This window comes from Malania oleifera, chromosome 7 (genome assembly GCF_029873635.1).
Source record: "Malania oleifera isolate guangnan ecotype guangnan chromosome 7, ASM2987363v1, whole genome shotgun sequence".
NCBI classification, from domain to species: Eukaryota; Viridiplantae; Streptophyta; class Magnoliopsida; order Santalales; family Ximeniaceae; genus Malania; species Malania oleifera.
In genome coordinates, this window is record NC_080423.1 from 41653844 (window position 1) to 41670217 (window position 16374).

Genomic DNA, 16374 nt, shown 5'->3' on the forward strand with positions numbered 1-16374 from the left:
TTTAAATTTCAATCCTTACTTGTTTTGTTGTGTGATGTACATTCAAGGAAAGAGTATTCTTAAACGTAGAAAGAGACGTTGGAGCCTTTTTTGACTTTACAGCTATAACTTGCCATCCATCCATTTACAATTCATTTATGCTTACACAAAAGAGTGTAAATCAAAAGAAAGGCAAGGGATTCACATTGACAGGAAAGACTCATATACTTCCAAAAAGGAAAATAAAATAGCAATCCACATAAGTTTACTTCAAGTTTGTAAAGATTTAATCATGCATACATATTCATCATCTTGAGAGAGTAAAAAAGCAATTTCTGAAAGTGACTTTCAAGCTTTTACAAATATACACGAACATGATGGCTTTACAGCAGAATCTGAAGTATTGAAAGACATTGATGATACGTCAACTCATCTGCTACTCACTCATCTCATAAGCCATCTCATGCTGATGCTCATGAACAATTGAGCCACACATTAACATGATGAATTTCTACACCCCTAATGGCTCTCTTATGTCGCATCTATTATGCACTATAAGCCATTTAAGTTGTGATAGTTGCTATAATTTTTATTTACTTATAGCATTGGATAGCGTGAGGACAAGCCTAGGATCAACACTAAGGTTGCTCCTTTTCGACTGATTGGTCATGGATTTGAGTGCAAGGAAACAGCCTCTCTAGTCTCTACATAAAAAGCAGGGGTAAGGCTGCATAGACTGACAACCCTCTCACTTCCCTCACAAAGCAGGGAGGCTTGCAGCCAAGGGATGCCCTTTTTTTGTAGTATTGGATAGGGTGCCCTGTTTGTCCATTGGTTGAATAGTTGATTGTATTGGACCAAGTGTCCGAAAGTCAAGAGCACATGCATAGATATTACGACAGTGGAATATGCAAGTGGAGTTCTTAGGGAGTGGATGTAGGTCACATGCGATACAAACCACCATAACCTTGGTTGTTGTTTGTGCTAGCTTGTTTGCTGTGTTTGTTTTTTGATTTACTTCCATGTTTAGTTTTAAAATTGATTTTTATATAAAGTTCGATGACACCCAATTCAACCCCCCACCCCAGCCGTCATACACAGACCAACACATTTCTTCTTCCAGTTGTTCACTTTCCCTCTCACTTCTCTCTTCAATGTCTACCCCATCATCTACCTTCCATCCTCTCTTTCTCTCTCTCGTCGTACCTCTCACTCAGTTATGTTTGCAACATTTGGCTCTCTCTCTCTCTCTCTCTCTCTGTTATGTTTGCAACATTTGACACAAGAACCGTGTGAATTGGCTCTCTAAACAGGCCTTTCTTCCCTCCAAACGCATAATATGATCAATATTTCTAACAGTTAGAAAGTTGTAGTCATCAATAATCAACGTACAAAATAAATGCAACGCACGCACACGCTGCGCATACACGCACATGCTGCGCACACACAAACACACACACACACACACATAGAAACTGACCTTTAAAAGTATGTCATCATATGTGACATTGGCATAAACAAGATTTATCTTGGTATTGTCGTTTGGGTTTTCTAATATGGCTCTAGCAACCTAATGATCATAGAGCAAGAGCCAGTCAAAAATAATGTAGAAGATATGTACCATTAAAAATATGTATAAAAATTCCAAATCAAGCCACATGGAATGTAATCAGGTCTTTACACTTCAAAAATACATACCTGGTACATTGGTGTAATGCCAGTGCCTCCAGCAACCATTCCAAAAGCTTTAACCTGGCCAGGTTGATATTTGAATCGCCCCTGAAAGCATCATCATGAACAGATTAATTACTAAAATGTAAGTTCCTTTTCAGCATCAATAGATCAATAACTGCTTTCCAGTTTGGCTCCAAAAATCACGTAAAGAACAAGGTAACAATTTTTCCAACTAGAAAAAGCGAACTGAGATATCATACCCATATTTTCCCAATTTCCTTGAACATCATACACAAGTCAAATTAAAAACCATGAAATAGACTGAAATTAATATATATATATATATATATATATATATATAGGCAACCATACTATGTTAAAATGACGCTTCTATGTTCTGTATGACACTAAAACAAAGTCATAATAAATTGACACTGGGTTTGATACCCCGCATCTTCACCAAAGGTGGAATCTCCACTTTTAGAGACTTCTTAACAATAGGGAGATGGTGGAATTGTCATCTATCTTATCTTTATTGAATGGGTGTAACCTTTCTTCGGCGAGGGATGTTCGTTACTGGTCTTTGGATCAGTCAGGAATGTATTCTTGCAAATATATTCTTTAGAATTTTTTATCCATTCCAACTCTTCTTTCTCACTCTATTCTACTATTTAGAAGGCCAAGGTTCCCCCAAAAATAACGGCTTTCATTTGGATGCATGTGTACTCTGTTACAAGAACTCCAGGACAGCTTCTCATCTCCTTTTTCAATGTGAATTTGCTTGGAGGATTTGGAATATGCTTTTTGGTATTATGGGAGAGAGCTGGGTATGTTATTCGTTGGAAGACTTGTTAGCCATCTCTTCCTTAGGCTTTGGTAGAAGGAAGGATAGGGCAGCTTTGTGAAAGTGTGGTTTTTTTGCGGTTTTATGGGAAATATGGATGTGTAATGCTCAGATATTTTTTGGGAAAAATTAAATTGGATGCTGGTTTATGAAAAAATTCAGAACTTGGCCTCACTGCAGTGTTTTGGTTATGGATATTTCAAAGGGCAAACCTTTCAAGAGTTTCAAAGATTGGAGGAACACATTGACTTGATGATCTCCTCTCTTTGCTGTTTTTATTTGCTTATTTCTGGATTGTCCCAGTTTTTCTCAGGAGATGGCGCATTCTCCTTCCTGTAAATTCTTTATCTATAAATGAAATCTTCTAGGTCTTTTAGGTGGAGGGCTTTAAACTGATTAGTCTTGTTTCAAGTGTTTATAAGATTATACTTAAGTCTTAGCTAATAGGTTGAGTGCGGTGCTCAATGACATAGTGAGTTGGAGTTTCCTGGAAAAGGTCTTCGTAATAAGGATTTTGGGGAGCACTGGCATAGGTGGATTAGATGTTGTTTGTCTAATGCGTGGTTTTCAATTATTGTTAATGGTGACCTAAATCTTGGTTCACAGCTTCAAGAGGCATTAGGCAAGAAGACCCGTTATCCCCCTTTTTGTTCATCTTTGTAGCAGCTTATGCTTTAAGTAGGATGATGAATAGGGCAGTCAACAAAGGGTTGGTTAAAGGATTAGGTGTGGGGAATGAGGGGTGGTGGTTTCACATCTTCAATTTGCTGATGATACCATTTTCTTTCTTGACGATCTTCATTTAGAAGAATTTTGGGTGTTCTTAATATTTTTGAGAGTTTCTAGGCTTAAGATTTATATGGGGAAAAGTAGTTTAGCAGCCCAGAATGTACCTGATGAGAGGAATAGAAATTAAGCAGAAGACGTGGGTGTGGCTTTTTGAATTGGCCCACTTATTTAGGTGTTCCTTTGGGTGGAATCCTAGAGGGACAGATTTTTGGAAGCCAGTAGTGGAGAGGATTCCCAAGAGATTAAACGAATGGAAGGGTGCCCTTTTCTCTTTTTGGGGCAGAATCATATGCTTATCCATTCTTGTCTCTCTAGCATCACTTTGCATCATTTATCTGTTTTTAGGATTCCAGCAGGAGTTGCTAGCAAGCTTGAGAGAATTATGGGGGGTTTTTTTTTTGGTCTAGTCTGGGGGCTCATAGGGTCCATTAGTTGGGCAGAGGTTTGTAAGTCTGAAAAATGCGAGGGGAGGGGGGGTTGGGTCTTGGTAATTTGGTATCTAAAAACACTGCTCTTTAAGCTAACAGTTATGGCACTTCCCCTTAGAAGATAATTCCCTATGGCATAGAGTTATTCATAGTAAGTTTGAGTTGGATGAGAATGGCTGGGAAACCAATGCCAGCTTCAAATGTTCTTTGGGGAGTCCGTGGAGGTCTAAATCCTAGATTTACTCTATTTTCACTCCTCACACTAAATTTGTAGAGGGGAGGAGGATCCCGGATTTGTTTTTGGATAGACCCATGGCTTGGGAACAATTCTTTTTCCACTTTTTTCCCTCATCTTTTTAGATTGTGCTCTGAGCCAAACAGAGTTATTTCTTTCTTTGTGGATAATAGGAGTGGATTTCCAATCTCTTGGAATTTTCATTTGAAGAGACTTTTAAATGATAGGGAGATGGTGGAGTTGTCTTTCTTGTTGTCTGTATTGAACAACTGCAATTTATCCTTGTGAAGAAATGTTTGTTCTTGGTGTTTGGATTATTCGGGGGTATTTTCTTGTAAATCATTCTTTGAGTTTTGATCTATTCAAATTATCTCTTTCCTTTTTATTCATTTATTTGGAAGGTTAAAGTTCCCCCCAAAATTAAAGCATTTACTTGGTTGGTTGGGCTTAACAAAATTAATACCAATAACTTGCTACAGATTAGGAAACCTTTTGATGTACAATGAGAAGCAGGTACTTGGATGGATCATTTCAACCCAATTAGGAGGCCTACGTCAAAGAATAGGGCGATTGGTTAATTGGGTCCAAAACCCAAATGTGCTTAGTTAGTTATTTGTTTAAGTATGTGTGTGTAGTTTGCTTTTATTAGGATTATATATGTTGGGGACTTGTTTGTAGTAGTTGTGTATTCTAGGGGTATGTTTGTAATGCAATGTAGTTTTAGGAGTATGTGTGTAATTTCATGTATTACACTGTGTTTAGCGGCTTTCCTATAAATAGTGTGCGAAAGCCATGATGTAGGCAGTTGTTGATGAATTTGAATTCGAATTGAACGTGTGTCCACCCCCCCCCCCCCCCCTTGTATCTCCTCTCTCCACCCTTCCCCTTCCTTCTTCTCTTCTAATTTCTCCATGGCTGCAGAACCTTGAAGCTGCCCCAGCATCACCTTAGAAGGCTCTCTCTTCAGATGTTTGCATGCTCTATTATAGGAATTCCGAAACAGCCTCTCACCTCCTTTTTGCACTGTGACTTTGCATCAAGGATTTGGAATAACTTGTTCAGTTTTTTGGAAGAGAGTCAGGTCTGCCCCCATTCAGTGGAAGACTTGTTAATCACTTGTTTTGCAGGCTTTGAAGAAGGAAGGATAGGCCAGCTCTATGGAAGTATGACAAGTATGCAGTTTCATGGGGTCTTTGGTTGGAACGTAATACACAGATTTTTCTGGGAAGAAGTTGAATTCATACGTGAGGGAAAAGAATCAATTTTTGACTTCTTTATGGTGTAGTGGGTTAGGAGTTTTCAGAGAAGCTAGCTTTCAGGATTTGAATAGGGATTGGAAGAATTGGTTGGTTTGATTTCTGTTTTTTGTTGTTTTAGTTTTTTCTGGTTCACTCCAGATTTTTTTGGGAGGTGTCTTATTCTCCCACCCTGTAAATTCTGGAATTAATGAATTTCTTCGCTATCAAAAAAAAAAAATTAAATCTTCTTTTCTCATCAAAAAAATATATATTGACATCATTTATTTAGATGCTTAGGAATAAAGAAAGACCACAAGAAAATGGAACTAGAAGACAAAGGAGCCAAAGATTTAAACAAAATAAAACAGGGTTGAACTGGTGTCACGTGTGGTAGCAATATTTACTGAAACATAAGCTGTTGTATTGTGCAAATTTTGAACACAAAAATGGGTATCTAACCATGAATGCACCATGCACCAACTGACCACTTCATGTAGGTGTGATAAATTGACAAGAAAATAGAGTAATGAGAAAGAAGAGAGAGGAACCTGCAGAGGGCTTTAAATCTCTAGAGGGGTGCAATATTTTAGCCTGACCCATCTCTTATCTTGGCCTTCCTCAGGAAAGTGGGGGTGGTGGTTAACCCTTTGTCAGCTGCTCTCTGAGACCCAGTGATCAAAAGGATAGGGAAAATATTAGAGGGCTGGAAGAAGGCCATCACTCTTTGGGAGGTAGGATTACTCTCATTAGTGCTCCCCTTCCTAATATCCCCGTTTTTTGTTCATTTTTAAAATTCCCACGAAAATAGATGGGCTTTTGGAGAAGCTTAAGAGAGATTTCTTGTGATCCAGTTATGAGGGGGACAAAAGGGATTACCTTGTCAGCTAGGAGGTAGTCAGGAGACCAAAATCGGGGGTCAAAAGCGAGTATAGTATTCAAAAGGAATGGGTGGGATACATGGGGAGTAGCATTGTTGCTCAACTGAGAAATTTGTTTCACAGGTTTCTCATTAGTTTTTCCCCTCATTTGTTTCATTTTCAGTATGGTGATAGGGTTCATTTTTAGGAGGATATTTGAGTGAGTGAGACTTCATGGGAATTTTAGTGCCTCCATTGTATAGACTATCTTCTATCCATAATGAACCAACTTCAGAATTCTATTCCTATTAGGGGGATTTTTGTGTCATGGGGCTTCCATTTTTTCAGGAGTCTCAACGAGACAAAGGTAGACAAACTTACTTGCCAGTTGAGTGTTTTAAATTCCTTCAAATCCTAACAGGAGGGAGGATGCTCGGCTTTGGATTGGGATTCTTCAGGGTCTTTTTCTTCAAAGTCTTTTTTCATTCATATTACAACATCTCTAAACCCCCAGTTATTCCATTTGGATAAAATTGTGTGGAAGGCTAAAGTCCTTTTTAATATTTGAGCTTTCATTTGGACATTGGTTCTCAACAGGATCAACACGAATGACTTGCTTCAGATTAGGAGGCCTTACAAGGCAGTCAGACCAGATGTATGCATGACGTGTCCATGAGGAGAACAAGACTAATTGTCATTTATTTTTGCATTCTGGGATAGCGAGGTTTTGCGGAACAACCTGGACTCCTGCTTTGGTGAGATTTGGGTAGCACTGCAGACTGTTCATGGGGTTTTGGAAGGGATTGAAAAAGGAGAAGTTTTTGGAATTGAGCAGTTTTTTTGCTATCTTGTGGACCCTCTGACTTGAAAGGAATGCTAGAATTTTTAAAGACTATAAGAGTACTCCAAATTTGATGTGGTAGAAAGCTATTCTTTTGGCTTCTTTTTGGGCTCATTCTCTCAGGGTTTTTGAGGGTCTCTCCCTTACCGTTATCCACAGAGACTGGAAGGATGCCTTATCCTCCTTCTCTGCAATTGTTCTTCTTGTTGCTTTAATGAAATTTTTTGTTCTCTAAAAAAATAAAATAAAATGAAAAGCCAGCTGGGTCTGCGAACCACAAGTAAAAGGGAAAAGTGGATCCAATTTCTGAAAGATTGTTTGCGAAGCAAAAAAGATTCTAGCACCATTATTTTCATTACCATTTGCAGCATCTTTTGAGGAAGCAAAGGATTACCAAAATTTTTTACAATCCTCTGTCAGGGATTGTTAGTCAAGTTGGGCGCAGCCAAGCAAGGTCAGCACTAAAACTCTGCTCAAAATTTAAGCTGACATTCCAAGCTCCCCATTTCATTCATTTTAGCTCAAGCTCATCATCTCATTCTAGGTAATGAGCTTTAGCCTTAGTTCCAGCCAGCCGAAATTAAGCCAGCCAAAGCCTACCAACATTCACTAGGATTAAAATCACCATAAAATCCAAACTACCAATCTGGGGGGGGGGGGGGGGGGGAAGGGACAGAATATTGTCATTAAAATAAATATTATCGATCAATTTATTTAATCATCCAAATATTACAGTTTTACTGTTTTCACAAAATGCATTATATTTTTTTGAATTAGTTCTAGAAGCTTAAATGCACCCAAAAAATTAACAAAAAGTTTGTAAAGTAATAGCTATAAACAATTAAATGTCAAATTATTTCTTAATTGGTTATAGACTAGGTTCTTAAACTCAAAAAATCAAAAGCGAGCCTGATTACTTTTTTGCATTTACCATTGTCCATTTATACTCATTTAAAATACATTCTTTTTAATCTTATTTCGTAAGAGATAGGCCATAGTTATTGAAAATAAAACTTCAAAACCATTTCTTAATTGGGTTTAGTCATACTCAAAACACTAGACCTAAAACCAACCCTTTTCTTTTTCAGCTTAAAATTTTTCATAACTTCAATTTTCTGACCTTGACTACATCTGTGTCCACAGCTTGGCTTAAAAGCCTTTAAAATTACTTGGTTGGATTACTTTTTTATAAGATATATTGGGGAGAAAACATAGGCAATTCTATTTTTATTGCTAATAATTCATTTTTGTGCTCACATTTGTCTTGCAATGGGTATTTTCTTCAGTCTTTCACTCCCTACAAAGTTTTCCAATAATTAAATTTTTTTCCTAAAAAAATATGGTAAGGAAAATTTTAAATTACTAGAAAAAATCTCCCTCATTTTGGCCCAAAAACATTTCCAAACAAATAAATAGAGCCTCAGGAATTAAATTGCCATCCTGAAGCATGAAATGGGGTCAGCCTAAAGGGAACCAAGAGGATGGTGCAACTGCAATGTTAAAGAAAGCATAGATTTTTGAATTCGATTTGATATGGAATGAAGGTCATGCATTGGAGGAATATCTAGCCCAATATACCACTAATTCAAAGCAAACACAGAATAACAGCTAAATATGCAAACTACCCAAGAGTTCATGAAATGACTTGTAAGCCAATCTTGCAACAAACTGAAATTAATCTACAAAAAAAAAAATGAATTGGCAACTAAATAAACAAGCAAGGGAAAAATCTAAGCTACCTTGAAATGATGAATTAGATTATTATGAAAAATTCTTAATTATAAAAACAAAAGGCTAATATAAAGACTAAATTATTTAATGTATTTGAACTGGGGGGGGGGGACACTATAAAGCATACTCAAGTTTAGCATGAAATAAAGCAAACTAAATATAGATTCGCAAATGAATGTGATGATAATCAGATAATTAGGTAATTGTGAAGGGTAAGAAAAAAAATGGCAAATACAAATGACAATTTGAAGTACTTAACATGACATTGATTTGACATTCATGAATGAAAACCAACACATTACCATAAAGAAAAATCTTATCTGACATAAAAACAAAATAAAAAATTCTAAAATAAGAAGAAATTAAGTTCAGATGCAAGCAGAAATGACTAATCAAAAAACTAGGCCTAGACATTTCCCACCCTCACGCTCTTGACGTCAAGCTTTGAAGTTTTGAACCCTTAATATCAACATTTTAAAAGGCACAATCAAGGCTCGCCTCAAGACAAGGCACAATAAAAACACCTTGAGGCTCAATCTAAAATACAAAATCCCAAAAAAGGCCAAGGCTTTAGACGCTGAGGAGTTTGCATTTGTACAAAAGCCACGCCTTTTGCATCTTTCTAGCTGAGGCTTGGGCATTTTGGGTGTATATCTCAAGTTAGATTTACCTAGAAAATTTTAACTACATGTTTATACAAAAGGAATGTCATAATATGAGTTGATTTCCAAAACTCTTAAACCTCAACCTTCCCAATGCATTCGGCATTGAGGCTTATACATTTGTACAAAAAGCCCACCTTTTTCGCCTTTTAGCTGAGGCTTGAGCATTTTAGGTTTGTGAATCTCAAGCTAGATTTGGCTAGAAAATTTTAACTACATATTTATATGAAACGAATATCATAATATGAGTTGATTTCTAAAACCCTTGAACCTCAACCTTTTCAAAATAATTGAGCGTCTGCCTGATATCATATTTATTTTCTATTTCTGTTTTAATTTCCACACTGTTGAGATTTTGATTAAATGAATGACCTAACTTGAAGATAAGTCTCTCCCTATATTTATAATGCAAATCAAATACCTTCTAATGACCATAATACCCTCACTAACACTCACTAATTAACATACTAACACACTTAACAATAATACCAAAAGACTAAAATAACCCCAGTCCCCCTCAAGCTGGAGCATAAATATTATATGCTCCTAACATGTTATAAATAAATTTCGCACGAGCACCCCTCAAAGCTGTGTCACGAACCCCCAAAAATGGGATTCAAGTAAGGGCCGTGTGGCACTCGTTGAGAGCTTTCCCTCGACAAGTCAACCAAATCTCACACATTCAAGCCTACAAGCACGAGCACCAGGTGAGTCTCAATACTCAAGGAAAACAAGGAACAATAGGATTTCACACGAACAATATGTTCTTATACACCGAATAAGACTATAACAATCAGAGACATCACAATCCAAGGCAACAAAACACCACAATGAAAAAAACTACTTGTATTATTCAACTACAAGAGAATCACCATACAAACGATAACACAGATAATCATATATTCATTCTAAATCCCTGGAGAATACAATTATATCAGTATCTCTCTCCCCCTTATAGCAGTATCTCTCTCCCCCTTTTCCCCAGTACATTGTCACTCCCTAACATCCTCCCCCACTCATTTTATCGACGTCCTCGTCGATGTGTTATAGAAGGCCTTCTCACTCTTCTGATGTCGAAGTTGATGTCATTGTCTTCGAATTTCTAAAATCTTCAATCTTCTGTATGGCATGCTGAAGGTTTTCTACCTTTACCCAACTATTCTCTTCTTCCCCCAGCCCCAGCCACTAAACCAAAAATTATTGTTGTTGACAACCTTCTGCATTGACAACTCTGTCTGCAATGATCTCCTGGACTTCTTTGTTGACAGGCTGCCTTCTGGAAATTGTTGATCTCCTTAACTTTTGTCGGTGCGGATCTGTTTCATCTGTGTGGAATGGCTTTAAATTTCTTACATGAAACACGGGATCGACTGGACGTATGTGGCTTTTCATCCACTCGGGTTGCTCAAGCCGATAAGATGCATGTCCCACCTTCTCGATCACTCTGATTGGACCTTCGTAACGGCGTAATAGCCTTTTATCCTTGCCGCGAAGAAAGCGAAATGTCTCCAGCAGCACTTTTACAAGAACCAAATCTCCAGCTTCAAATTGTTGTGGTCGTCTCCCTTTGTCAACCCATTTCTTCAAGCGCTTCGATGCTTTTTCTAACTGAGCTCGGGTGCCTTCGATGTTTTGCAATCAATTTTTCATAAATTGGTATGCTTTCGGGCAATTTCCTTTATATGGACCATCAAGAGTGTGCGGGAGAGTCAACTGTTGACCTGTCACAATCTCAAAAGGACTTTTATTAGTTGCAGAAAATTTCATAGAGTTAAAATAGAATTGTGTCGTGTCCAGTAAAGTAACCCAATTCTTCTGATTGGAGTTAACAAAATGTCGCAAGTATTCTTCCAGCATCCCATTAAAACGTTCGGTTTGACCATCTGTCTGTGGGCGATAGCTGGTGGACAAATTAAAATTTAAACCCATCAAGCGAAAGAGTTCACCCCAAAATCCCCCCGTGAATCTAACATCCCTATCACTGATTAGACTTTTTGGAACACCACAATATTTCACCACCTGCTTGAATAATAGCTGAGCTATCTTCTCTACTGAACATTGCTTCGAGATTGGTACGAAAGTTACATACTTTGAGAACCAGTCAATCACCACCAAAATTGTGTCATACTCCTCTACTTTTGGCAACGAGGAAATGAAGTCCAAAGAGACACTCTCCCATGGTCTGGTAGGAACTAGCAATGGCTCCAATAAACCTGAGGTCTTCTTTCTTTCTACCTTGTCTTGTTGACAGATCAAGCAAGTTTTGGTATACTCATCACATCATCTTGCATATTCAGCCAATAGTACCCCTGTGTAATCAATGCCTGGGTTCTTCGCCATCCCGGATGACCAGCCCACAACATATCATGGCACTCTTTTAGTAAGGTTTTCCTCAAGTTTCCAGCTTTGGGCACGTAGACTCTCCTGCCTTTAGTCATTATCAGTCCATCTTCTACCCAAAATTGTTATGTCTTCCCTTCTTCTATTAGTTTGCTCAGTGACTGCGCCTGCTGGTCTATACTTAAATGTTCCCTGATAAGATTCTTCAAAGGTAACGCCACCCTACTAGTTGATAGATGACTGATAAGTTTCAATGCTGCCAATTCGGTTTTTCTACTTAAAGCATCGGCCACTTCATTCGATTTCCCTACTTTATATTCAAAATCAAAATTAAATTCAGCTAACTTCTCCTGCCAACGGGCTTGTTTTGACGGTAGTCCAGGTTGTGACAAAAAGTGAGTAACTGTCACATTATCGGTTTTTACCACAAATTTGGACCCCAAGAGATAGTGCCTCCACACCCGAAGACAATGTACCACCACGAGAATTTCCTTTTCCTGTGCTGTATAGTTCCGTTCGGCACCCGATAATTTTCTACTTTCAAAAGCAACTAGATGTCCTTCCTGCAAGAGAACTCCCCCTAATGCAAAGTCTGAGGCATCTACTTGCACTTCAAACAGCTTTGTCACATCAGGAAGGATTAGCACAAGATCTCCTACAATCTTTTCCTTTAATTCAACGAATGCTGATTGGCACTCTTCTGACCACCCCCATGGTACCCCCTTCCTCAGTAAATTTGTTAACAATACAACTCTTCTGGAGTACCCCTCTATAAACTTTCGATAGTAGTTGGCTAGGCCCAAGAAGGATCGCAATTCTCTAACGAATGTAGGTGCTCGCCACTCCTTGATGGTTTCTACTTTAGCTGAATCCATCCGTATCTGGCCCTCCTCAATAATATGCCCTAAGAATTTAATACGCTTTTGAGCGAAAGCACACTTCTCCCCTTTTACATATAACTAATTTTCTTTGAGTTTTTGAAAAACCTTCCGAAAATGATCTTTATGTTCTTCTAAGGATGCGTTGAAAACCATTATATCATCAAGGTAAACAACCACAAACTGGTCAAGGTAGTCCCGAAAAACCTGATTCATTAGAGAACAAAAGGTAGCGGGTGCATTTGTTAGCCCAAAAGGCATGACAAGGAATTCAAATGCTCCATATTAGGTGACACAAGTGGTCTTCGGTTCATCTCCCTCTACAATGCGCACTTGATGATATCCCGATCTCAAGTCCAGTTTAGTGAAATATTTAAACATTCTTTACTGGTCAAAAATATCAGCAATCAGTGGAATGGGATATTTGTTGCGAACCGTCACCTTATTAAGAGCACGATAATCTACACACAAGCGCAAACTACCATCTTGTTTCTTCTGGAATAACACTGGGGCCCCAAAAAGTGCTTTTGAAGGATGGATGAACCCTGCTGCAATTAGATCATTCAATTGTCTTCTAAGTTCAGCTAACTCCGGCGGCGCCATTCGATAAGGGGCACATGCTGGCGGCTTTACTCCTGGCAAAAGCTCAATTTCGTGGTCAATCTGTCGTCGAGGTGGTAAAACTCTAGGTAGTTATTCCGGGATCACCTCCTTGAACTCTTCAAAAACTTCCTTAATCTCAACTAGATATTTCCCTATCTCTACATCTCCTGAGACTATCAGTAGAACCACGAAAGAAGATTCTCCCCTTTTTACTCCCTTTTTGAATTGGAGGGCTGAAAGCAACTTCCTCTCATCGAAATTGTTGTAGGCTGCGGGGACCGCACAAGGTGTACTTCCCATTATCACAAGACAATCCGCAGCTGGGATCAGCATTGAGCGTATCACTTTAAGAAAATCCATCCCCAATACCACATCAAAGTCGTCAAGGGGTGCCACGGTGAAATCAACTGTTCCAAACCATGACCCCATTTGGCATGCCACTTTAGGTGCCACCCCCACCGTGGTTAACGCTTGAGAATTCACTGCTTTTAACTTGCCCACATCCTTATTTACTTGCAATTCTAACTGTTAAGCTTCAGAATCAGCAATAAAATTATGAGTGGCCCCTGTATCAATCATGGCCTTGATTTTCTTTCCATTCAAAAGTAGATCAACGTACATTAATCCCTTCTCCTGAGACTTGTTGTGAACTACTTGGCGCTCTAATGCCCTCAAAAATCTCAATGCTCCCACCATATTCTGTTGTTCTTCTGGGGTTGCTGTCGGGGTTTTGGTTTCCCCTCAAAGGGCCTTTAAAGCATTCAAAGTCTTACGTTCAAAACACTCCGCCACTCAATGCGGACCCATGCAAAGAAAACATGAAATCAGCACTCGACGCTCTCCACCCCCCGTTCGTCCACCCCTCCACTCCCTATTCATGGGCGCTCTTTTATCTTTCCAAGAACTATTTGTCTCCCTATCCCTTCCCCCTTTTGTGGACTTATACACTTTACTGAGCCGGGAATCATTATTGGTGGACATAGGGAAATTTCGCTTCCCAGAATTGTCTGAAAAATCATCCAACCGTTCAGCAGCAGCGAGGGCAGAAGAGAGATCACCAGCACCTTGCTGACGTAGTTCATTCCTTGGCCATGTCTTCAAACCCCAAAGAAAATGAAACAGTCAATCCGATTCGGTCATGTCTATAATGTCCAACATCAAGGCTTGGTATTCCCGTACATAATTTCTTATTGAACCGGTCTGTTGCAATTCCATTACTTTGCACTTTGCTATGTACTCCACATTTTCTGGATAGAATTGGGTCTTCAACGTCTGTTTCAACCCCTCCCACGTGTTGATGACACATCTATTGTGCTGAATATCATTCCATTTAGTTCTCTACCACAATTTTGCATCCCCAACCAGGTATACCGTTGCCATATTTACCCGGTCCACTTCTAGATCCACTCGTGAGCACGTGAAGTAGTGCTCCATATCAAAGAAGAAATTGTCCAGCTCCTTTGCATCTCGCATACCTCCAAAACTTTTAGGTTTCGATACCTTCAATCAAAAACCCTCACTTGGATCTTCAACTGGCCTTCGAGCTATCTGTGCCACTGCATTCACTTTCACAGTACTCTCTTGTAGATCCCTCTGGACTTGGACCACCACACTTTGGACATTACCCATCTCCTTCAAATCTTCCTTCAAAACAGTAATGGACTCCTTAACATCTTCTCAAGGAAATCAAAATTATCCATTAACTCCCATAAGGAGGCCTCAAGCTCTATTGGCTCTCCGCGTTGGGACGAAAAAGATGGCAATATGCCCTCAATATGTTCCAGCCTGCTCTCAAAGGCTTCCAACTGCTCGATACTCTTCTGGAAGGCCTCAAGCTCTCTTAGCCGTTTCTCTAGGGATTTCACACGTGGAATGAATTTTTCAAGTTCTTCAAGTCTCTCTACAACTTTTGATACCCCATAGAAATTTTCTCTGGGGTTCTCTTCAGCGGCCTCAAGCTCTGTTGGCACGCCTTTCTCCTTTATCAATATTGCCACCAACCCATGGAGTTCACCGCATGTTGTCTCCAGGGTTACAAGTTTTGTCTCAAGCGCCTCAATGCGCTCTACTTTTCCTGACTTGTTTCTCATATTACCACTCATGGTGCTCGCACACACTGCGCTCTGATACCAACTATCACGGACTCCCAAAAATGGGACTCAAGTAAGGGTCGTGTGGCACTCATTGAGAGCTCTCCCTCGACAAGTTAGCCAAACCTCACACGTTCAAGCCTGCAAGCACGAGCACCAGGTGAGTCTCAATACTCAAGGAAAACAAAGAACAATAGGATTTCACGCGAGCAATATATTCTTATACACCGAATAAGACTATAACGATCAGAGACATCACAATCCAAGCAACAAAACACCACAAGGAAAAAAACTACTTGTATTATTCAACTACAAGAGAATCACCATACAAACAATAACACAGATAATCATATATTCATTCTAAATCCCTAAAGAATACAATTATATCAGTATCTCTCTCCCCCTTATAGCAGTATCTCTCTCCCCCTTTTCCCCAGTACATTGTCACTCCCTAACACTTTGGTAAATAAATCAGCAAGCTGCATATCAGACTTCATATAAGTGGTAGTAATGAGCTTCTGCACAAATCTCTCCTAAAAAAAATGGCAATCAACTTCAATTTGTTTTGTTCGCTTACGAAAGACCGGGTTGGAGGCAAATTTGAAGGGCAGTTTGATTATCACACATCAAGTCCATAGACTGAGAATGTGGAAACCCAATTCTTCCAACATGTTCTTCAACCCAACAAGTTCACAAGTAGTGTGAACCATAGCTACATACTCTGATTCAACACTTGATCTAGCAACCACAGTTTGTTTCTTACTTTTCCAAGAAACCAAATTACCACCAACCAAGATATAGTACCCGATTTTGGATCTTCAATTGGAAGGTGACATGGCCTAAGTTGCATCTTTATATCCCTAAATATAAGTGTGACCCTAATCTCGATATAAAAGACCTCTCCTAAGTGCACTGTTGAGATATCTCAAGATGCGGATTACTACATCCTAGTGACTTGTCCTCAGAGAATCCAAAAATTGATTCACAACACTTGTCGCAAAAGATATGTCTAGCCAAGTGATTGTGAGATAATTCAACTTTCCAACAAGTCTCCTATATTGTCCAAGATTAGGCAACAAATTACCCATATCTAGCACTAACTTGCTGTTAGGATTTATGGGTGTATCAACCAATGTGGATCCCAACAGTCTAGTTTCATCTAACAGATCAAGAACATACCTCCTC

General features: G+C 39.0%; 1 protein-coding gene across 2 annotated transcripts in view; it reads right to left on the reverse strand.

The window, feature by feature from the left end:
• LOC131160075 (NADH--cytochrome b5 reductase 1-like) overlaps positions 1 to 16374 on the reverse strand; it is a 59667-nt gene that overhangs the window by 27426 nt on the left and 15867 nt on the right. Inside the window, exons 5-6 of one of the 2 annotated variants that reach the window (XM_058115394.1) lie at positions 1678 to 1758; positions 1460 to 1549 (exon numbers count right to left, since the gene is read on the reverse strand). In XM_058115394.1, the coding sequence (XP_057971377.1) occupies positions 1460 to 1549; positions 1678 to 1758 (171 nt within the window). The remainder of the gene's footprint in view (positions 1 to 1459; positions 1550 to 1677; positions 1759 to 16374) is intronic. The other variant, XM_058115395.1, reaches the window with a different exon arrangement.